Here is a 23,816-nt window from a genome sequence, read left to right as displayed (position 1 = left end):
TAGGTAAATCCAATAGCTTTCTAGCTAAACAAAAAAACTTGATAAGTACTTCAAACTCCACATAAAAATTGTCTGTCTTCTATTTTGTTTTAAAAACCGTCGTTGTTAAACTTCCACCAATTTCAAATATAGGCTGTTAAGGCGCCGACACACTAGCAAACGCGGCTGTCAGCCGCGACTGACGCGGTCTTTTGGGATAGTTCGTGCCAAATCGCTTTCGGACGTCTGAAAGAAAGATGCGTCCGTAAGCCGCGTCCGCTAGTGTGTCGTCGCCTTTACCATTTAGTTTGATATAGTACTGTATAAAACAAGAGTGGAGTGAATGGTCGATTTAGATGAGTAAGCGCTCGACTTTTACCTTTATATCTATGCAGCTGGTTGGTCTCGCCGACATTGGTCGCCGATCGAATGGTCGATTTTACACTCACGAGCAATGAAAAAGTTCCACTTACAAAATGCTGACACCAAATTTAAATTTAATTTAAAATTTTAACAAAATATTTACGTTTTCAGTTGGTATGTCACGTAATATTCTAGTGCGCTATTAAATGTACTTCAATTTTGCAGACAGCGGTATTAAGCTAGCCTTTTCCGTTTAGGACTAATTTGGTTTCCCACTGGAACTTTTTCATTGCTCGTGAGTGTATAACTCTACGCGCGCACTTATATGCCAGAATGACCTTCACCAGCCCGCTGATTGGTCGCCGTCTGAATGGTCGATGGTATCACCCTACGCGCGCTACTCCCACTCCTACCCTCATCTCACACCTAAATCCCAGAGTGCACCTCATCAGGCTGGTTGGTCTCGCCGTGCAGCCACATGAACTGGCGGATCTCGTCGTCGCTGGACGGGCAGCAGTGCGGGGGGGCCTTCTGTAGCAGCAGGCGGAGCTCCTGGAATGGATTATTGAATTAGTGTGTGATGTTTTAAGAGTTTAGTTGGAATTTATTGAGCAAAATTCCAGTTGACATAGCAGCTTCCTCGGAAGTGTGGGGTGAGGCACGGGTGGAATGTAGTATGTGACGAAACTGCGCGACGCCATTGGTGCGAAATTAAAGAAACGAACGCGATATATCGCTATTTGTCTATTGTGGGAAGGACTTCCTCCGAATCCTCTCTTATCATTCGTTCAAAAACGCAACAACGAATGTAGGCGTCATGTAGATTATTCTCAAACTGAGTTTTTTTCCTCGGGCTATCTCTATTGGTTGATATTCAAGTGAAATGTCACTATTGGCTATGATTCTCGTCATTGTTCAACACGCAATAATGCTGCAAGCAGACGCGCCATGATTGGCCCACTCTCTCCCACTGCCTACCTGCATAGCGGCGCGGTTAGAGGCGGCGGCCGCGAGGTGGTTGACGATGGGCGCCGGGTAGTCCCGCCCGATCACGCAGTTGGCCCGCTCTTGCACTTCTAGAGGCGCCTTCCATGGCTCGTAGCTGCGGAATTATGGTAGGCATGGTTAGGAATCAACGTGTTATATCTAGCCTTCTTTTAATATCAAGGGGCTCTAGAGGTGCTCATAGTAGCGAGGACTATTGTTACGAGTTGCTAGAACAAACATTTATTTAAAAGATGTATACAGGGTGTTGCAAAAAGGGTATAGAAACCAGCATGTGCGGCATGTTATATCTAAGCCCGAATCTGCAATCAGACTTTCAAAATTCGCGAAAAAAATAACATGCTGGTTTCGGCTTAGTATATCCCTTTTTGCAACACCCTGTATATAATGCTCTTCGTCCAACACCTAAATTGAGAATAAAATAAATATCGACTGAGAAAAAGCGATGTAGCATAGTCAGGGTCTGCACCACCACTGCAGTCCGATAGACGCGGCACTGCAGTCACAAGACAAGTGTCGGATAAATGTCAATTCGTATGAATAAGTAGGTAGTTCCCCGTTTTGCCGTAAGGCTTCAGTGGTGACGTCCTAGGTACTCACACATAGTTGCGCGGCATCTGGCTCAGCTCGGGCACGTACCGGCGCACATATTCCCCGCTCGGGTCGAGCCGCTGCCCGAGGCGCACCGGGTCCGCGCACTCGCCCGAATCAAGGAGGGCTTCGAAGGCGGAAGATGATACCCACATCCAGTTGCCTGCGTCGTCCATTCCATTGGGACTGAGCTTCGGTGCCCGGCTTGCCCCATTGCGTCGCATCGTAGCAAAGTCATAACAAAATACAGGGTGTTGCAAAAAGGGTATACTAAGCCGAAACCTACATGTGCAGCATGTTATATCTAAGCCCGAAACTGAAATCAGAATTTGAAAATTCGTGAAAAAAAATTCATTATCCATAGAAACTTTGTTGGTCACGTGACTTTTACTATGAAAAAATATATTTTTTTTTCGCGAATTTCCAATTCTGATTTCAGTTTCGGGCTTAGATATAACATGCTGCACATGTAGGTTTCGGCTTAGTATACCAATTTTGCAACACCCTGTATACGCCAACTACGACGCCCGTTCTAGAATCTTCGTGAAAAGCCGCATTAATACACGCTAAGTGACTAGCAAGGAAGAAGACTTAGCCTTAGTTTTTACGCACACATAGTTGCGCGGCATCTGGCTCAGCTCGGGCACGTACCGCCGCACATATTCCCCGCTCGGGTCGAGCCGCTGCCCGAGGCGCACCGGGTCCGCACACTCGCCCGAGTCAAGGAGGGCTTCGAAGGCGGAAGACGATACCCACATCCAGTTGCCGGCGCATACTGACCTGGAAGGGGAGAGTATAAGGTATATTAATAAAGGGTATTTCGGAAGGAAAGAAGTTTGTAAAAAAATTACGTTAATCTGATTTTTTATATTTATACGATGATTAAAAGCATTTGACGACCGAATGGCGTAGTGGTTAGTGACCCTGACTACTGAGCCGATGGTCCCGGGTTCGATTCCCGGCTGGGGCAGATATTTGTTTAAACACAGATATTTGTTCTCGGGTCTTGGATGTGCCCGTAAAATGGTAATAGGCCCGCCCCCTATTACATTGGGACTAACATAACACTCTGGCGAAAAGTGGGTGCAGCAATGCACCTCTGCCTACCCCGCAAGGGAGTACATTAGTACAAGGCGTGAGTGCGTGTTTGTTTTTTGTTTTTATTAAAAGCATTTTTTCACTTTGAAGCTAAAGGTATGGGGAACAGGTAGGTGTGCAGTATTTATTATAGGGAGGAGGAAGGTGATTCCAGCACTAGGATGCTGCATATCTGAAGCTACCTAGAAAAGTGATAAGACACTGATTATAGATTTACTGACGTCTATAAGGTGATCTTAACTCTTTAATACTTGAATTTTGTGGTAATATGCAAGAAAAACTTCCCATGCTTGCTATTTTACAAGAATTGCGCTCCTGCTGCCGCTACATGGCTTCGTTATTAACGTAGCGTAGATAAAATTCACTATATCTCGATTCGCCATAAATACAGCGCTGTGATAGGTGGAACGCGCATTACACGAGCTTATGGACGTATCAGCGTCTAGGGCGTTTCAATTACACTCTCGAACTCACCAATCAGCGTCCAGCAGGTACTTGAGGAAGTGGTGCAGCCCGTGCTCCCAGGACAGCCACAGCGTGCCGCGCGTGAGGAACGACGCGACTGTGTTGCGCACCGCGTGGTGCAGCCAGCCCTCCGTCAGCAGCTGGCGCATGGCCGCGTCTATGAACGGGAAGCCGGTGCGACCGGACTTCCATCTGGAATTGGGGAATGTTTCTTGGTTTATATAGGGTTTTACTACATGAGCTAACCAACGTTCAACACTGTGTAGCCATGAAAAAAATGAAACCTTGTTTAATGGGTGTTTATGTCAAAATTTGGCAACATGCTAAACACTGTCAATTGGCATTTGACAGCCAACTGACAGTGTTTAGCATGTTAAGTCTTGACTCTTGGTGTGCTCTTAAAGTCGCATAAATTTTGAACCGATGGGAAACCGATTTTGATCAAATATAGTTAAAAACACTCGAGGCAACATTACCTATGAAAATAACCGTATACAGAAGAAACCAGCGCTGGTGGAAATATCCATAGAAAAGTAAAAAGTTTTGACCTTTTTTTTCAGTATACGGTCTTATACTAACAAACACTAGCTTCACACAACAAACTTTTCTCACTTCTAACCCCCTCATCCCCCTCACCTCTCCAGCTCATCCCCCCGGGGCTGGCGCCACGGTATGTCCAGGCAGATGGGGTTGGCCTCCATCTGCCCGTACTGCGGGTTGTTCACGCTCATGGTGTAGAAGTACTCCCGCCAGATCAGCTGCCCCGAGATGAAGCTGCCTCTTTATTATATACATTCTTTCACAATTTAAAGTACTATCTGCTGTTATCATCATCAGCCCATCAATCTTACATCCCAAAAAGCGCTAAAAAATCTACCCTTTCCTCATCCAGACACTACCTTCTATAATACAATCTTAATTTCGATTAAACAAAAGAAACTCTCATTTACAAAACACAGTCGAAGGTATCCATCCTTAGGCTATATACAGAAAGGGAGCTGGAAACTTATAATCGCTAACTTTTCCATGCTTTGCCAAACCAGCGCTGATAAGTCCGGGTAGTAAGGTAAGTAAGCTTATATGTTACTAGCTTTCTTCTTTCTGTATACGGCCTTACACCAACACACACAAGCTTCACAATAGACACTCAAAAACCCTTCTCACTTCTAAACCCCTCATCCCCCTCACCTCTCCAGCTCATCTCCCCGGGGCTGGCGCCACGGTATGTCCAGGCAGATGGGGTTGGCCTCCATCTGCCCGTACTGCGGGTTGTTCACGCTCATGGTGTAGAAGTACTCGCGCCAGATCAGCTGCCCCGAGATGAAGTGGGCGGCGGGCAGGCGGCCGCGGTGCACGCGACGGAACACTTCTTGGAGGGACCAGTAGAACCTGCAGGAATTATTATGATGGTAAAGGGTCCGTTTAACAATGTCTGGTTAATGGCTATCTGTGGTATAAAGGACTTGCTATCACTTTAACATAATTACAGAGAGTGACAGCATGTCTTTTATCCCACAGGTAGGCATTATTCAGACATTGTGAAAGGTATTTCATTCTGAGCCAAGATCACGTCATATTAACCCATATATGCCCAGAGGGTCGCTAACGACCCACATGAGTTTTTTGCATATTTGCACTTAGAATCTGAATCTTAATCATATCCCAAAGTAAAACAACTTGATAAAAAAACTAGTTATGGGCATATATGGGTTAAAATCCGTCCGTATGTCGCACATTGTTCTGATTACTAATATAAAAGTAGTATATGACAATGATTAGTACCGTATCGCATCCTTAACTGCACGGTCCTTATTTTCTTTATTGGAGAACAAACAATAACACGATATTTCTAAAGATATAGGGAAGTACATAATATGATGTGTGAATGCGTTACCGTCTAACAGAGAGGCATCCGAAGCGCAGCGCTGGGCTCAGCGAGATGGGCGGGCCCAGCAGGTCCGGGCTGCCGTGAGTCGGCAAGTAGGATCCCCTGAAATGAACAACGATTGCAGTGTGTACGTAGAACATGCAATAGGGACACAGGGCAAATAATGGGCATCAGCTGATATGGAGCTAGTACTTTCTTTCAGCCAAAGTTTTGGTAAGTATTACTTTTAGACGCCAAAAACAGGCAAAAGTAGGATGAAATGCCCTTCGACCAGCTGAATCGACACCCTTAGATCGGATAGACTGTGGTAGATGCCTATAGAGTAAAGCGAGTAAAGGATTACAGCCTGATGATGGTAGAAGGTAGAAGAACTAACCTGCTAAAGGTCTCATACTCGACTTGCAGCCGCTGAGTAGCCTGCAGTAGAGCCTGGGACTCGCCTACCCAGCGGATCATGCGGATGTCCTCGCTCTCCAGATACACACCCAGCAGGGCTAGCACGGGGCGCAAGACGCGCACGTCAAGACGTGACAATAGTTCTCCGTCTCTCAAGGAAGCGCGATGCAAATCTTTTGACACGTCTTGGCGTGCGCGTCTTGCACCCCGTGCTAGCCCTGCAGGACTTCCTTGGAGAGGCCTATGTCTACCTATAGAAGTGGACGATTACGCACAGATGACGCTAGAAGACACATGAAGCAACTGACCTGCTGAAGGTCTCATACTCGTCTTTCAGTCGCTGGAGAGGCCTATGTATAAACATAAAAGTGGAGGATTACGGGCTGAAGACGCTAGAATGTAGAAGACGCTCCTTACCTGCTAAAGGTCTCATACTCGACTTGCAGTCTCTGAGTAGCCTGCAGCAGCGCCTGTGACTCGCCGCCCACCCATCGGATCATGCGGATGTCCTCGTTCTCTAGGAACACGCCCAGGTCTTCTGGCTTCGGCGTCTGTAAGGGAATGTTGGTATTTGTTAAAGAACTGGAATATTGGTACTGGTACTTTCGTCGGCAGCGCTGCTAAGACAGTTCTCACAGATACATGTTGCGTGAATGCATATGCGAACGTTGCTTGTAAGTATCCATGTTAGTGGTATTGAAAACACTTACAGTCCAATACACAACTCACGCAACACGCAGCGTGATGTAGGGCAGTGTGAGAACCGCCTAAAGATGTACCGAAGTATGTGTAAAACGGATGAATCGGTTTGAATGTGTCTTTTTTATAGAAAGTGGTATAATGTTTTAAATTGTAATTCAATTTCTGTAACGAAATTACACAACAAATTGTTGTATAACAGGGAAACCAACTAAACTGTAGAGGTAAGTAGACTAGAACCAGGATATCTCCGACTTGAGCGTTTTGTTTTTAATTTTTTATGGCCACATTATCATAGACTAATTAGCTGTCATAGTCTATGATAGCCAATGTCAGTATTTTGTAAACAAATAATTTCTTCAACAATAATAGTTTATTAACACCGTAAAATATGGATAGAAGAACCAGAAGTAACTTTCGAAAGCTGCTACATATTACGATAAGCAAGTTTAAAGAAAAACAAGAAGAAAAAGAAGTTTAATACAAAGAAAAACAACAATGTTTACAGGCGATCTCAGATATTATAGGTATAGTTAGAGAGAAATACTGTGTAATCTTGATCTTTGAAGGATTATTATTCGATTCGACGTAGTTATTTATTATTTTTCTTATGTTAATAGAAAATCTTGGAAACATTAAAGGAATCAACGAAATTAAATTTTCATTATTTGATTTGATAAAAATAATGATTTGGATTTTCAAAATGATTAGTAAATAATTCCGTATTTACTCTCCAAACTAAGACCCATCTGTTCAACCCGTGCGTAACGAGCGCCCTCCTGTATGGTTGTAAAACGTGTAAGAAAACAGTTCAACCACTAACAAACTACAGGTTTCCACAGGTAGAGGATCCGGATCTTTATCTCCATCTAAAAATGTTGGCACTTTTGTTCCCCTTCAAATATTGGGAATAAGTAGGTGTTACGTATATAAGGTTGAGTTTCGCTTGTATAGGTGCAGGTTTTGAGGAAAACACGTCTCTAAGCAACGATGATTTATTAGCAACTAACTAACCAACTTCATACACACTGAATTTGATGATACAAAATAAGTAGATGAGTAATATAGCCGCACGGAGCGTTTTTAAATTTATACAAGAAAGCTAGGCACAAATAGATGAGTAGGTACCTAAATAGTTTAAATCACAATAAGAACAAGATATAACAATCAACAGTAGGTAACAACATCGAATCAAACCCAGATATATATCCTCTTTTATGTGTAGTAAGTAAGAATAATAATGGCTATTAATTATGGCTCTCTCAAAACTATTAGGTAAGAGTAAATCATTGTCAAATGGACAGTCGTAGTGTAAAAAATACTCAAGTATCAAATCTTTTATATACTACACCTACCTTCAATAGACAGTGATACCACATATAATTTTTTTGAATTAGCTGTGCTTTCTTCAGGACACGCATTGGGTAGCCAGACTCTAAGTAGGTACACAGGACTTTATGTAATCATTCTGAAACGATTGAGTCGAACTGTGTTTACGTAATCAATCAATGTGTCGTAAGGATAATATTGTGACGTAAAAATATCGATTTTATTAGAAGTAAAGGCATAATAAGAAGCGAATAAAAAACGTTTAAACGTGGTTATTAAAATTCTACAAAAACTTGTTCAAATCTGTTAAAAGCAATGAAGCCAGACAAACTTTGCGCGAAACAAACTCTTTTCAAATCATTTCAAACTTTGAGTAACTTTTAGGTACGTTCAAGAGGATTGAGTGGAAAACACGAACAAGTTACTCGGGTGGCATAATCCTCAATATGGTCACTGGACCGACTACCTAAGACATGTAGCTACAGTACATGTATACACTATATACTATATCTAATTATACTTAGTAAGTATATAGGTTTTACAAACGATCCATGTTTCTATTTCTTATCAATTCTACGTTTATAAACCGCATACTTCTTCTAAATTATTTATTCATTTAAGTGTAACTATGTTCATAAAATACACTTGCAATAAAATAAATATGAATGACCTAATTATAGAAAAATGCACGTAGCAACAACATCTATCAAGCGAATAAAACACAGGAAAACTATTCTTACAATAGCTAGACCTGAGATCGAATATAAATACACTAGTGCAACTGTAGGTTTTGATTAGCGCTTGAGTGGCTTGAGCCTTACACATATGGATATAAGGTTGATATTTACACGGTACCTTTCTTTAATAGTTTGATTGGGTAAGCACTACGTTTATTGAAGTTGAAGAGTTGCTTTGGAATATTTTGCACACTTACGAGTACCACAGCGTACGCAGGAAAGTTTCAAAGTTTAAACGTGACTGCTACTTTCAGAGAAACCTTATTCGGATTCCTTGGAAGAAAAAGTTTGTGATTTTTACAAAAGGCGTTTCTTATAATAAATTCTAAGGTTTTCTGATTCTTCGAAAAAAAAATACTTTCAAGGTTTACAGCGAGGTCAATCAGCAGAAAACATTATTTTCTGATGATTATTAAATTTATCAAGAGTAAATTTTTTTTTTTCATATTGTGCCTATCGGTGACAAATACAAGAACTAGACTGGGGTCTTCAGAGTCAATGACTACTCGTGTCTTCGCCAATAAGCTCACCTTATCATAGACGGTGAACTCTTGGTAGAAACAGTCGGGCAGGGTCCCGAACGTGATGCCCGTGAAGTCTGCGTCCTCCACCGGCCGCGGCGGCTCGCCCATCGTGCCCACGGTGTGCTGGAGGGTACAGGATAAGTTAGTCTTTATGTCTAGTGAGATAGGTGTTCGCGTGATGAAAATTTTAATCTGGCTGTGGGAAAGGATAAAATGGTTTGTATTTGTAGTTATTGCTAATCTTATCTGCCACTTCAGTCTACATAGATCATGTGGTAAGTCAAAGGGGTTTATGCCCTTTTAAGGAAAACTCCATTATGCCAGGCTGTCTTTTCCGGCTACCATTAGAAAATCACAATGTAAATATTGAAAAGCAGCGGACAAAGTAAACCTCCCTGTGGAACACCAACATCAAAACCGTTACCACGCTCACAAAAACCATCAATATCTCACCAGAAACATCTGGTACGTCAGCGGCGGGATGCCCCCGTTGGCTCGGATGACCTGGTCGGGCTCCCACAGCGTGTGGGACACGTGCTGCACGCATTTGATGCCGGTCTGTGAGCACTCGCGGCGCACGCTGTCGTCCCGCTCGCGCCACACTGGCTCGCAGTCCTGCTCGAAGCAGAGCTTGCGGATGCCTGTTGGGGTTTGAGGGTTAGCTACGACAGGTTTAAAAGGTCTCCATTGAGTTTAGTTGTCATGATGAGTAGTTATGTCATCATCACGACCCATCACGTCCCCACTGCTGAGGCACGGGTCTCCTTCCAATGAAGAAAGGGTTTTAGGCCTACTCCACCACGCTGGCCTAGTGCGGATTGGTGGCCAGCCATTGCCAGCTATTGTATTTTAGATGATGGGATTACACTGCAGTTAGTAAAAACGCTCAAGTCAACGCATTTAAAGCTACTCTAGGACATTTGAAGATAAATCAAAATATATATTTACGATAGAAAACTAGTTTGACGATAAATCAAAAGATAGATTTCGTACTAAAATTAACAGCACATTCATCTTTCAACTCCCTAAACCTGTCGCGGAAAAACACTAGTCTAACAGCTACAAAACTCACCAAACTCCTCCCAAAGGCGTCTGATGATGGTGCTGGGCTGTCCCTTCACCATGAGCAGGCGGCCGCCGTGCTTCTTGAACTGGCTGTCGAGGTCGTCCAGAGACTCCAGCAGGTACCGCATACGGTTGTAGCCGACTATCTTTGTACCTGTTGGATGTTAAATTTTTGTTTGGAATTTTGAAAGACTTGTTGTTTTTGTGATTTTGTAAACTGATTTCAATATTATAAGTACCAAGAATATTGAGGAATTACAGTAGGGCGTTGGTAAACTGGATAGACAACAAACCGAACCGAGTCTCTTCGTATCCAGAATATGCAGATTATAAATTTTCAGAGTTAAAAAACTTGCATTCATAAATGACCCGTAAACTAGTGTAATTTAAATTTAAAATAAGTACCTACCGCACATTCTGCATTTTAAAAATTATGAACAGTTACGTGCCTATAAAAGGTAGGTAGGTAATGTACTTTTAGGTAAATACTTGACCTCGCTATAACCCTGGAAAGTTAATATAAAAGAGCTTTAGAAAACCTTTTTCTCCAAAGTTTTCTTGGAACTTGTTTCTAATAGAAACCTTATTAACATGGTAGGAAAATTTTAGCACATAATTAGTTCTATAAATAAGTACCTAAACAATATAATAAATACCTATAAGTACCTTATTTCGCAGGTAAAATAATTGATGACTATTACGAAACCATGTAACCTATCAATGAACATGATATATAGGTATTTAAAATACCTATACTCGATATTAGTTATCATTGTGGAGACGTATGTGACATTAGCACATAGGTACGAACCTGCAGTCTCCCCGTCGAAGATAAAGAGCGGGAAGAAGGTCTGCCCCTGTCCTCCGTCTATGGATGCTGTATGATGAGACGGGTTAGGTTTCTCTGTCTGTCTGCACGAACCTGCAGTCTCCCCATCAAATATAAAGAGCGGGAAGAAGGTCTGCCCCCTGTCCTCGATGGCGGAGAGCAGCGCCGGGTTGTCGTACAGGCGCAGCCCGTGCCGGAACCAGAGCACGCTGCCGCCGAGCATGATGGTGGTCTACTGCTGGTGTGATGATGACACATGTGACATTAGCACATAGGTACGAACCTGCAGTCTCCCCATAAATATAAAGAGCGGGAAGAAGGTCTGCCCCCTGTCCTCGATGGCGGAGAGCACCGCCGGGTTGTCGTGCAGGCGCAGCCCGTGCCGGAACCAGAGCACGCTGCCGCCGAGCATGGTGATGCTCTACTGCTGGTCTGATGATGACACATGTCACACTAGCACATAGGTACGAACCTGCAGTCTCCCCATAAATATAAAGAGCGGGAAGAAGGTCTGCCCCCTGTCCTCGATGGCGGAGAGCACCGCCGGGTTGTCGTGCAGGCGCAGCCCGTGCCGGAACCAGAGCACGCTGCCGCCGAGCATGGTGATGCTCTACTGCTGGTCTGATGATGACACATGTCACACTAGCACATAGGTACGAACCTGCAGTCTCCCCATAAATATAAAGAGCGGGAAGAAGGTCTGCCCCCTGTCCTCGATGGCGGACAGCAGCGCCGGGTTGTCGTGCAGGCGCAGCCCGTGCCGGAACCAGAGCACGCTGCCGCCGAGCATGATGGTGGTCTACTGCTGGTCTGATGATGACACATGTCACATTAGCACATAGGTACGAACCTGCAGTCTCCCCGTCGAAGATGAAGAGCGGGTAGAAGTTTTGGCTCCTGTCTTCAATGGCGAATAATGGTGCTCCACCAGATTGCCGGTAGCCAGGTTCGCAGTGTCGGTTATTATACGCTAGTAATATTAGTTTTATGGCGCCGGACGTATATTAGGTACTTACAGTAGATACGTCATTTTTGGCTACTTCAGCTGATGATGTAGGTAAATGAAATGTACTTATGTGACATTAGCATACGAACCTGCAGTCTCCCCATCAAATATGAAGAGCGGGAAGAAGGTCTGCCCCCTGTCCTCTATGGCGGACAGCAGCGCCGGGTTGTCGTGCAGGCGCAGCCCGTGCCGGAACCAGAGCACGCTGCCGCCGAGCATGATGGTGGTCTACTGCTGGTCTGATGATGACACATGTCACATTAGCACATAGGTACGAACCTGCAGTCTCCCCATCCAAGATAAATAGCAGGAAGAAGATCCGACCCCTGTCTTCAATACGGACATCAGCACTAGATTGCCGGCATCCAGGTTCACTGTGTCGGTTCTATACGCTATAGTTATATTAGGGGTTCCGCTCATCTGGCATAATCTTTATTGACCAAAACTCATTTCGCATAACTCGTATGGTCTAAACTTTTTTGGCCGAACCATCACTTTGCCAAGACTGATGTGGCATAAGGCTCGTTTCGTCTAAAACTCTTTAGGCACAATCTTTAAACACCTAAGTTTCGTTTGCTCAAATTTATGTTCGTCTATACCTATGTATAATCTTGTTTCTCCTAATGTTATCTTAATAAATAATATATTAAGTATGTAGTAAATGTACAAATTGTGGTATTTTTCTCCTACATCCCGAAAATCACGATATTGTATGATCAAAAAATCGAAAGTTAACGACTAATATAATTATTACAAACCCCATAAGATCGAAACTTGAAAATAGGTGCGACGACGAGCAAAGCGAGGAGAAGCGTGTTAGGTGCACATGTTCATCAAAACTAAAGCGGAGCGGAGCGGAGCGTTTTCCAAACAGCGGAAACAATACAAGGCACCAGTTTGCGCTATGTAGGGAGACGCTCCGTCAAAGTTAAAGCCAAACGAATATTATTACTTTGTATAAACCTATGCCATAGCATTATTAGGCTATTCAAGATTTGGCCATACCATTATTAGGCTAAACAATGTTATGCGAAATAACTTTTTACTAAACGAGATTTATGCCATACGATTTTCGGCTTAACGAGACTTTGACCAAACGTTACTATGCAATACGAGATTAGGCAAAAAAATCTTATGCCAAAAAAGGTAGAACCTTATATTAGTTCTATGGCACCGGACGTATATTAGGTACTTACAGTAGATATGTTATTTGGGGAGGCTCCTTCAGCTGATTTGTAGGTAAATGAGACGTATGTGCCGGGTTGCCGGTAGCGGCTGTGTTTATGGATGCCGTATGATGATGATGATGATGTGACGGGTTAGGTTTCTCTGTCCCGGACTGTACGAACCTGCAGTCTCCCCATCAAATATAAAGAGCGGGAAGAAGGTCTGCCCCCTGTCCTCGATGGCGGACAGTAGCGCCGGGTTGTCGTGCAGGCGCAGCCCGTGCCGGAACCAGAGCACGCTGCCGCCGAGCATGATGATGCTCTACTGCTGGTCTGATAATGATGGTCTGATCTGGCAAATGGCTTCTCCATTGTCCCTAGTGTGGATCCCAAACACGAGTGCTCCGGATGGAGTACGGGAAGTGAGCGTGCCATCAACAGCTCCGGCACCTGTCAGGACATCAGGGAGGGGTCTCACCACCCCGAGGCGACTCTCCTAGTGAGTACTGTGGCTATACGCTGCAGCGGCTAGATCCACTGCTCCATGGATCCCTGATGTCAGACTGCCGTCTGACTGAAGGTATAGTGCCTGTTGTTTATGACCAAGTCGTCGGGAATGACAGGCACTATAAAACAATACGTAGTTTAGAAAACGGGTATCGTGGTCTGATAATGAGACATGTGACATTAGCACATAGGTACGAACCTGCAGTCTCCCCGTCAAAGATGAAGTGCGGGTAGAAGGTTTGGCTCCTGTCTTCAATGGCGAATAATGGTGCTCCACCAGATTGCCGGTAGCCAGGTTCGTTGTGTCAGTTCTATGCGCTAGTAATATTAGTTCAATGGCCGGACGTCTATTAGGTACTTCAAGTAGATACGTCATTCACGGAGGCTCCTTCAGCAGATGATGTAGGTAAATGAGACGTATGTGACATTAACCTGCGACGTGACATTAGGATACACACCTGCAGTCTCCCCATCAAATATAAACAGCGGGAAGAAGGTGTGCCCCCTGTCCTCGATGGCGGAGAGCAGCGCCGGGTTGTCGTGCAGGCGCAGCCCGTGCCGGAACCAGAGCACGCTGCCGCCGAGCATGATGGTGGTCTAGTGGTCTGCTGGGGACAAGGAACAATAGGTTAAAATAATGTAATGCTAATTTTTATTCGGGAATAATGGATCCTCTCAGACAAGTAAACATTGTTATCCATAATCGTATCCATTGCAAAACCAATGGAAAATTTTAAGCAGGTACCTAGCTATGCCTTATTAACCTATTGCGACCCGTAGTCACGATATCGGCAAAAAATTTAGTTTTTTATAGTGTCCGATTACACGACATTCAACCGGTTGAGGATTAATACTTAGTTAGGTAAGTAATTTAATTTCGCGATGGTAGGGCAATGTGGCAGATAAAATTAACAACTTTCGTTTGTTTAACAGAAAAAGCTCAGGCCAGAAAATCAATAGAATAAATGTAAATGTTGCCTAGGACCTGCCGGCACGTTATTGCCGTATTGAAATGCATTTTGAAAAATCAAACACACAACCCCCAACATCCTTCATCAAACATTAAAATAACCTTCCCTCTACGAGACAACAAAACAACCCAGTAACGCTACACTATGGCACGTGACTCGGTCTCGTGATTGAAATAAACACGTGAGGAAAATGTCAGATGCAACACGTGGCTAGGGGGTGCATTATTATCCGAGTAACCACAACATGGTGGTTGAAATATACAGAGTGTTTCAAAAGTGGTAACGTAAGCCGAAAAGGGGTTATTTTATTTTATTTTATTTTATTTATTAGCGAAACAAACAGCAATGTACAAGGGAAAATTATCACAGAATAACTTACAACTATAAATTGCCAATTATATGCTTCGACTATACACCAAAAATATTAGCTTAAATTAGTATAGTTTAAAAATTCAAGATTAGCATAAAATTCACAATTAATACAAAGTTTAAAACATTACAAAATAAATTAAAAAATTACAAAAAATAATATAAAATTCAAAATTATTATAACACAATATTTAAAACATTACAAATATTAATATAAAACTCACAATTTGATACTTAATACAAAATTTTAAAACAAGAATTAATATAAAATTCGTTAAGTACCGTTAAAAATACAAAATATAAAACATTACAAAAATCCATGATCATTTAAAACATTATAAAATTAAAAATTAATGCAATAATCAAAAATTTATAATATACCTACATACGCAAGCAAGTGTGAGTGTTGGTGTGCTGTGTATGTATGTGTGTGTGTGTGTATGTGTGTGGTTGTGTGCGGTTTGTCTGTAACATAAAATATGTCCATCACTCATCGTTTAAAACACCTTCCGAACCCGGTGTATTTGCAATATTTACTCTGATATTATTAGTAAAAACATTTCTTGATGTTGAAAATATCTCTAGGCTACTGAATCTTTTATTGTACGTTGTCATAATTCTTTTTAAGGCGTTATTGGAACAGTAGTTGGTATGGTAGGGCAGTGGTCTAAAAAGCGGAGTTACTCTGGTACGTTTTCTAGGAACACACCATTGCAATAACGACAACAGTTCAGGACAGTCAATATTAGCATGAACAATGTCATAGAGCAATCTCATGTCAGATGCCACCCTACGGTTTTCTAAACTATCTAAACCAAAATAATTCTCCAAAAGTTTATAATTATTTTTGTACGAAATTCGCTCCCTATAAGCCAGATGCCTAATAAATCTGTGTTGTACTGCCTCAATTCGCTGTTTGTAAACGTCATACTGGGGCGACCACACTGGTGAGCTAAATTCCAGAATACTTCGGACGTGAGTCATGTATAAAATTTTGAGGGTTTCTGTACAAGAAAAATCACGACCTACCCTCATAATGAATCCTAACATTTTATTCGCACGAGTTATTATGTGGCTAATGTGTGCATCAAACAACATTTTACTGTCCATAATGATACCCAAATCCCTGAGTTTGGTTTTCTCCGTCAGAACTGTATTAGCTAATGTGTAATTATATACTATTTTATTAGTTTTCCTCGTAAAAGATATTTTGAAGCATTTATTAGCATTAAGTTCCAGTTTGTTATTCTCACAATAATTCTGCAAACGTGTTAAGTCATCCTGTAATCTAATGCAGTCGTCACTAGAATTGACTATAAGAAATAGTTTTAAATCATCTGCGAATAGATTAAAGTGCGCATTTTGAAAGCAATTGCAGATGTCAAAGATATAAGCATTGAAGAATAGTGGTCCCAAGAGTGAACCCTGCGGTACACCAGAACTCATTTTGACAAGTTCAGAACGTGCCCCTCCTACAACTACAGCCTGGCTTCGATTGGTAACATAAGATGTTACCCATCTTAATAGACTACCATGTACCCCCATGGCGCTGAGTTTCGTCAAAAGAACGTAATGGCTCACTTTATCGAATGCTTTTGAAAAATCGGTATAAATAGCATCTACTTGATTCCCACCATCAATATTATTGAGCACATAGCAGGAAGACTGCAATAAATTCGAAACTACCGAACGTTTCCGCATAAAACCATGCTGGTTTTCTGGGATGTTCTTGGATATTAGTGGATAAAGTGAGTCGTATACTATTTTCTCTAGCAATTTACTAATACAGGACAGAACAGATACGGGCCGATAGTCAGTAGCCTTTGATTTAGTGCCTCCCTTAAAAATTGGCGCCACCTTCGCTGTTTTCCATTTACCAGGCATGATGCCTTCTGCTATCGATCTACCGAACAGTATACTTAATGGAATAGCTAAGGATTCCTTACACTTTACGATGAAAATTGGCGGTATGTTGTCAATACCACTACCCTTATTTATGTCCAATTTATCAATGTATGTTTTTACTATGTCAGGTGTGATAGTGATAGTTCCTAGGCATTCCATATTCCAAGAATTTCCGTGATACGTATCAATCGTGTCCATAATATCCATGCTATCATTTTCATTAAAAACACTACCAAAATAATCCGAAAAACAGTCAACTATCTCCTCTGGTGAGTTAGCAACATTGCTACCACAAGTGATACTAGTGGGAATCGAAGATGTGCCCTTTTTGAGCTTGACAAAAGACCAGAATTGTTTCGGATCATCTAAAATGTTACATTCTGACTTTATGGTAAACTTCCGATAGTCCTCTCGAATTAGTTTCTTTTGTCTCGTGCGTAGGAGAGCAAATGTATCATAATCGCGGGGGTTTTTATAGAGCTTGTAGAGCTTGTGGTACTTTGCTTTCTCACGAATAACTTTCCTTAAGGGATGCGAGAACCAATGTGGATAGCTCTTGGTGGTTTTAATTCTGGTGGGAACATGAATGCTTATAATACTATTAATTATGTCATAAAATTTATCTACCGCTACGTCTAAGTTATGATCATTCAATTCAATTTCCCAATTAATATTATTTATTTCATCATTTATTAAATTATAATTTGCTTTAAAGAATTGTTTAATATATGATTTAGTATTACTGTTTGAAGTAGGCAAGATGTCAATGTGTAAGGAGAGAGTTGGATGATAGTCATCTTCTTTGACCAGTGAGTCAGCGTTTCTATGGACAGTTACATGTATGTTACTAAATACTAAATCAAGCATTTTATCAAATTTATTAGGAATTCCATTAAATTGATCAAGGTCCGCATAAGCCATGGTGTCTAATAATATCATGCTTGTTTTACCACTAAAACAGTCCGTACTGTATACACCTGACCCATCACCAGTCCAATATATATTTGAACAGTTGAAGTCTCCTAAAACAACAAAATCATCATTTATATATTTGTCTCTGTAGTTCATAAGAGCTTCAGTAAACTCAATCATCTGCTCATGATGATTTGGACCTGGTTGAATATAAACGCAGCAAATGTGAAGAATACGTGAACCTGATAGTGGTAATTGCAACCATATACTGTCAACGAAACAAGTTATATCAACAATGGCAGCATTTAAAGACTTTTTTATACCAACCATTACTCCTCCACCAGTAAGCGCAACCGAGGCAAGTCTATCTTTTCTAAAAACATCATATTTACTAATATCAAAGAGTTCACCATCATGAAAACCGTCATTTAACCAGCTTTCAGTTACAAAAAAGGCATCGAATTCAAAATTTAATGTACTCATGTAAAAATCTTTTATTTTAGTGCGCAAACCTCGCACATTCTGATAAATAAAATTGAATTAATAAATAAGTAAATAACCAAGAAGAAAACATGCAACAAATGTTTTCAGCAAATCCAAAAATAAAGGTTCACTTGTTTTACAAACAGACGTAAGTGAATAGACATAGAGTGGTGAGTTGTGTGGTGTGTTATGTTGTGAGTGTGAGTTTGCGTATGCCAGCATACAAAGATAAACAGCATACGGTAGGCACAGATGATACTGAGGGCTAATATTTAATTTGGGACATTCCGGGATAGTTTTGACAGATCGTCCTCGCAGTTTATTTGTATTCTGTTTGCACCATCGCTGCACCTTACAAATATTCTGCAGTTTCGCACCCAGACATACTGAAACCCCAGATCCTTGCACAGTGTCTTGGTCTTCTTCAGCAGAAGTTTATTGCTTGGCGTCAGGTGCTCGCTCACAAAAACCTCCGTAGATTTGCCGGGCAGTCCGAGTGCACTTGTAGTAAGCCGTTTCTTCCTGGCAGCTGATATAAGAGTATCTTTAGTGAGCTTCGATTTTAATTTTGCTATTATTGATCGAGGGCGGCCATTCCCTGGATTGAATTGAGCTACACGACTGACAAATTCTACATCAGCATTTTCCATCGGAATGTCACATTTATTTGCTAGGTTCATCAGCATTGACTGTAGATTCTCAGATTTGGTCTCAGGTATTCCAGTTAGCTCAATATTGAGCATTCTGTAACCTTGCTCCCGGTGTTCATTATCAATTTGAATCTTCTTAATCGTAGTAGTGAGTTGTGATATATCAGATTCAAGTTTTTTTATAGTACTAATTTTTTTATCATGACTCATGATCTTCTTCTCAACATCAGAAATTCTGTCACTCGTATCTTGGGTACTTTTCCTAATTTCCTCTATATCGGTTCTTATGCCCTTCAAATCCTCCTTAATGGTTTTAATTTCTTTGATTTCTTTATGAATCTCCTGCAATTCCCTCATCAAAGATTCAAGGTTAATGTCTTTGGTACTTGGGCTACCACTCCCCATCTTCCGAGTAGTTGGTCTTGAAGACATTGGAAAAATATTATTATAACTGATATAATAATATACTATTCGTTGAATGGAACGTATAATTGTACAGGTGTTGCAGAAACAAAACGCAGCTACCGATACTGGTCACACTGAGCGTTGACAAATGTCACCTGTCAGCTGTCAGGCGTCACGTCAGCTGTTCCAAGTTGGTGTGAGGGGGGAGGGGTGACATAAGGTCATTCCATTCCGAACAACTTTTGTTCTCCGACTTTAAATTCGCAAAAAAGGGCCTTTTTCTGGATCTGGGCTTCGCTTTTCAAAAGTAATAGAACGAAACTTGATGTGGATTAACTTTCGGCTCACTATATTACCACTTTTGCAACACCCTGTATATAGTAACCTAAAGGATTAATTATAATTTTATTAATGATTACATTATGTTACAATCTTACCTAGAATCTCCGTGATACACGTAATACTAACTAGGATTTTATTCAATTTGATTTTTGCGCACCGTGTTATACGTCCATACTATTTATAAGCTTTTACTAGAAAAAAAGGTAATGACTGTAAACTGTTTCTATTAGAATGTAATAAACAAGTATCGAATTACTGCAATCGTGTCACTCGGTACGACCGAACCCCAGTGCTGACTGGGTCAACTAGCACTGCAAATGACAGGCTATTCGATACAAATGGCTACAACCTAGCGAAGCGCCCTATAGGTCGTATAGATTTCTTTAGACATTAGGTAGGTACCTACATAAAATTTTAAAACGATTTCTTTAGACATAAGATAGGTACATAAGGTTTTTAAAATTATAAGAATTAATTCATTGGAGGTAATACAGGCGCGTTCTTTTTAAATAAAACGGCGCCGCTTATAGGAACCAGCTAATGGAAAAACGAGTATTACTGCTAGATTACCGCCCCAATAAAAAAGTTAACAAAAATATTCATACACTTCCAGAAGGTTCCCGAACAAACGTCTCAACTGCGCGACTTCCGAACCAATACTGGCTGTTTGAGGGCACTACATAACTTCGAAGGATATGAAAATAAAAGAAAATCTTGTGAACTTTCGAACCAGTACCTACTTAGGTGTACTGGATTTCTAGAACGTTCCAAAGGGATAATTGTGCTGATATTGATCCCTGTAGGCAGCTGTTACGTATTGCAGTAACTATCCACATTGTTAGGATGAATCAGTAAGTACACTCGAGAAAAAAATAAGTAGGTACATAACACCTACATAAGTTAGAAAACTACGAAAATTCGCGTATTATTTACGAGTATGTAAAAATGATGCCATAAATGCAAATACATATAATATTAGCTTATAGAAGTAATTAAAGTTTTTTTTAAATTAATGTCAACAGCTAGAGCTAGAGCTAGGTTACTTTGTTTACGATTTGCTAAAAAGTTTTATTCCTTTTTTGCTAGCAGTACAAGGGCATACTGTAGTTATGTAATTAATTGCTGGTCATGGTGTCCTCTATCTCCCTGTATTTTTTCGGAGAGTGACTAACAGGGCCACCCTGTATATAATTGAGAGGTGTCAAGTTCTTCAATGATCATATTTCTTTTCCTTTCCAATTACTACTACCTGCTTGCTAGGTCTGATATTTTTGTAGATATATTATGAAACTGTACAAATTATGGTTAATTTTGTGCATGTAGAAGGAAAAAAAATCTATTGAATAAATATTCAAAATCAGCATAAATCACAAAAACTACATAGTGTACAAAAAATGTGATTCAGAATCCTGCCAAATCCCTGTATCTGCAGATTACTGCCTATACCCTGTGGAGTGTTTAAACCTTTCATAGGACTTTGCAAAGGGAAAATAGTTCCTACCTTATTTTGAACTCTGCGAGCTTTGGTACCTTGAGTTACGGGCTTACGGGTGAAAAACAATGAAAATTTGTATTGCCATGCCTTATTAAGGCTTAATGTTATGTTTATGTAATTATCAGAGCATAATGAGGCAGTTCTGCATTTAACCTTTTGCATCCCAAAGTCATGACCACACTTGGTGCCAATAGATTTCTATTGTGTCTGATTTCAATATAGTATAATTTTTAATATTATAATTGAAGGTGCATTCTTACCTATAACACTTAACATATAGTGTTTTACACTATTCTGGCACAGATGCTGTAGGTAAGAATATTTTATTAGAAATGAATGAAAGAATATTTTGCAATGGCAGTGGCCAGGAAATTGTAGAGATCATTTTAAATAAGTTTTACTTTTATAATTTCAAAAGGTGTATTTAGTGGTTCTTAAAAAAATTTGAGTCGTGATACCTGGTTTCCTGGTATATGTCCTCTAACCCCCACATAGTCAGTATAATAAAAATAAAGGTAACTGGTATAAATACACAATACTTGGTGAAGTTTAATGCACAGTAAATTTATGTTTATGTTTGTTTCAGTAAATTTTTCAATACTAGATATAATATAAAAAATTAGAATGACAATTATACATATAGTTCATTCTTACTAGGTACAAAAGGTACTTAAACAATCTTTGTGTGTCTTTTTAATTAAAATAATATTAAAGAAAGAAACTAAAGCAAAAATAAATGGTTTAATTACAAAATTAATATAGCTAAAATTATAACTTTTTTACCTGCGCCAGCTATCAAAAAATCGTGGTACTTACACTACTTACACCATTTCAGACATCTTTTATTTCAAAAGATCCACTTCCGGTGGTTTATTAGATTCAATTCAATTTTGTTTTTGTGGCTGGTTTATAAGATTATTAGATGTACTATACTATATGTACATACATTAAATTATAATTAAACAGAAACATAAAACGATAAATAGGTAACCTTGAGTCTTGAGAAGTTATTTGTCCTACCTACCTTTGACTGAGGATCTTCTCCACTGAACCTTAGGTTAAACTGGTCAGACCAATAACCAAATCACACTTGCATCAAACTACAGTAAAATAATTCACTGAAAGTGAAAACATGTTAACATTCTAATAGTCCATAAATGGTAGTGAAGTGAAGTAAATTAAATATTAACTAATACAAATACAATGGAAAAACACAAAATTGTATACAAAAACAAATGTCAGTGTCAGCTGCTATGCTGTTATGTTATGGCAGATGACAGCAGCAGCTGTCAGTGGCACAGACTATACTATGGTATTATTCCGATGACCCGATGACCAACCGTGACCCCAAGCCTAGAAATCCCTATGTCTCCCTTCACTCCGATAAAGATTTAACAAACAGCCTGAAAACTTCGATTCTTCTCATGTATTTCATCCAATACAACAAAAACTTGGCTGGAGTACGGAGGGCACGAAAGGCAGTATAAAAAAACTAGTCTGTGGAAAATTATAAAATAATTGTCTATGGTTTACTTTAATAACCTCAAAATTAGTGAAATTGTAATTTGTAAAAGTGGAGAATTTGCTTGTTGATTGTATTTATTTATAATAACCATGAACGGAATAAGGATTGTGCAACGTCTACCTTTCCGCCAGTGGCGTTCGTTATCACGATGGTAAGTTTAAGTGAATTATTTCTATTATCTAGAATGCAACTAGATGGCTAGGTTAGACAACAATATTACATGATTTATTTGCTTGAAATGATAATGTATATGTACATAACTACCGCCAAAGCACTCAGCGCATTCAATAATCATTATACCTTCATATCCACTGCTACTATAAATATTGCATTATTTTATTTCCAGCTCAATTTTGCATCAAGAAGTAGCCCAAGCGGCGACCCCCCTCTCAGTGCCCGTACCAGAGGGTGTGGACAAGCCAGTTTCCGCCAAAATCGAGAAGATTGTCTCAGAAATCACCACCTTAAGTCTCCTGGAAGTGTCGGAGCTGAGTCAAGTGTTGAAGAGGAGGTTGAACTTGCCCGATGCCCCGGTGATGCCCGTAGGAGGGTTCGCCATGGCGGCCCCGGCTGCGTCTGATGAGGAAGAAGCCCCTAAAGCTGTCAAGTCGAGCTTTACTGTAAGTCTCACATATTGTCCAGGTGCTATGGATAACTTGTAGGTTGACTTACTAAACAAACTTAAAATGGTAGATATGGAATAAGGATTTCTTTTATCTCCATTGCTTTATCACTCTCAACTGGAGATTTCTAGTTTGACTCAACTAATGCAAGATTAATTTTTCTCCACAGGTGAAAATGACTAAATTCGATGACAAGCAAAAGGTAGCCCTCATCAAGGAAGTGAAGGGTCTACTCGAAGGCTTCAACCTGGTACAAGCCAAGAAGTTTGTGGAGAGTGTACCAACAGTCGTGAAGGCTGACATCGGCAAGGATGAAGCTGAGAAACTGAAGGAAGCGTTAACCAAAGTTGGAGCAGTGATAGAAATTGAATGAGCTAGATTTTAGGATTATATCTTAGTGTATATTTGTTAGATTTTATTAAAAGCTTATAAGTTCTGTGATTTGTTTCTTTTTGATTTTCTACACCTTTACATCTTTTACATTTTCAA

The 23,816-nt window shown here is 40.5% G+C and overlaps 2 protein-coding genes across 2 annotated transcripts; one reads left to right on the top strand and one right to left on the bottom strand.

Annotated features, from left to right (window-relative positions):
• Positions 1 to 726: 726 nt before the first annotated feature.
• LOC105389774 (cryptochrome-1) lies at positions 727 to 22,428 on the bottom strand. The gene is made up of 12 exons (XM_048626764.1): positions 22,204 to 22,428; positions 12,064 to 12,213; positions 10,147 to 10,293; positions 9,528 to 9,715; positions 9,081 to 9,197; positions 6,203 to 6,336; positions 5,396 to 5,491; positions 4,690 to 4,890; positions 3,511 to 3,693; positions 2,551 to 2,718; positions 1,321 to 1,444; positions 727 to 894 (listed from the first exon to the last, which is right to left on the bottom strand). The coding sequence occupies exons 2-12, from the start codon at positions 12,191 to 12,193 to the stop codon at positions 769 to 771; spliced, it is 1,614 nt and encodes a 537-aa protein (XP_048482721.1). The 5' UTR covers positions 12,194 to 12,213; positions 22,204 to 22,428; the 3' UTR covers positions 727 to 768.
• Positions 22,429 to 22,694: 266 nt separating this feature from the next.
• Positions 22,695 to 23,763, top strand: LOC105389775 (39S ribosomal protein L12, mitochondrial). The gene is made up of 3 exons (XM_011560954.3): positions 22,695 to 22,855; positions 23,051 to 23,324; positions 23,497 to 23,763. Exons 1-3 carry the CDS (start codon positions 22,794 to 22,796, stop codon positions 23,698 to 23,700), a joined length of 540 nt encoding a protein of 179 aa, XP_011559256.3. The 5' UTR covers positions 22,695 to 22,793; the 3' UTR covers positions 23,701 to 23,763.
• The last annotated feature ends 53 nt before the right edge of the window (positions 23,764 to 23,816 follow it).

This window comes from Plutella xylostella, chromosome 17, assembly GCF_932276165.1.
Source record: "Plutella xylostella chromosome 17, ilPluXylo3.1, whole genome shotgun sequence".
Classification (NCBI taxonomy): Eukaryota; Metazoa; Arthropoda; class Insecta; order Lepidoptera; family Plutellidae; genus Plutella; species Plutella xylostella.
Note: the sequence above shows the minus strand (reverse complement) of the source record. Positions and strands in the feature narration are given on the sequence as shown.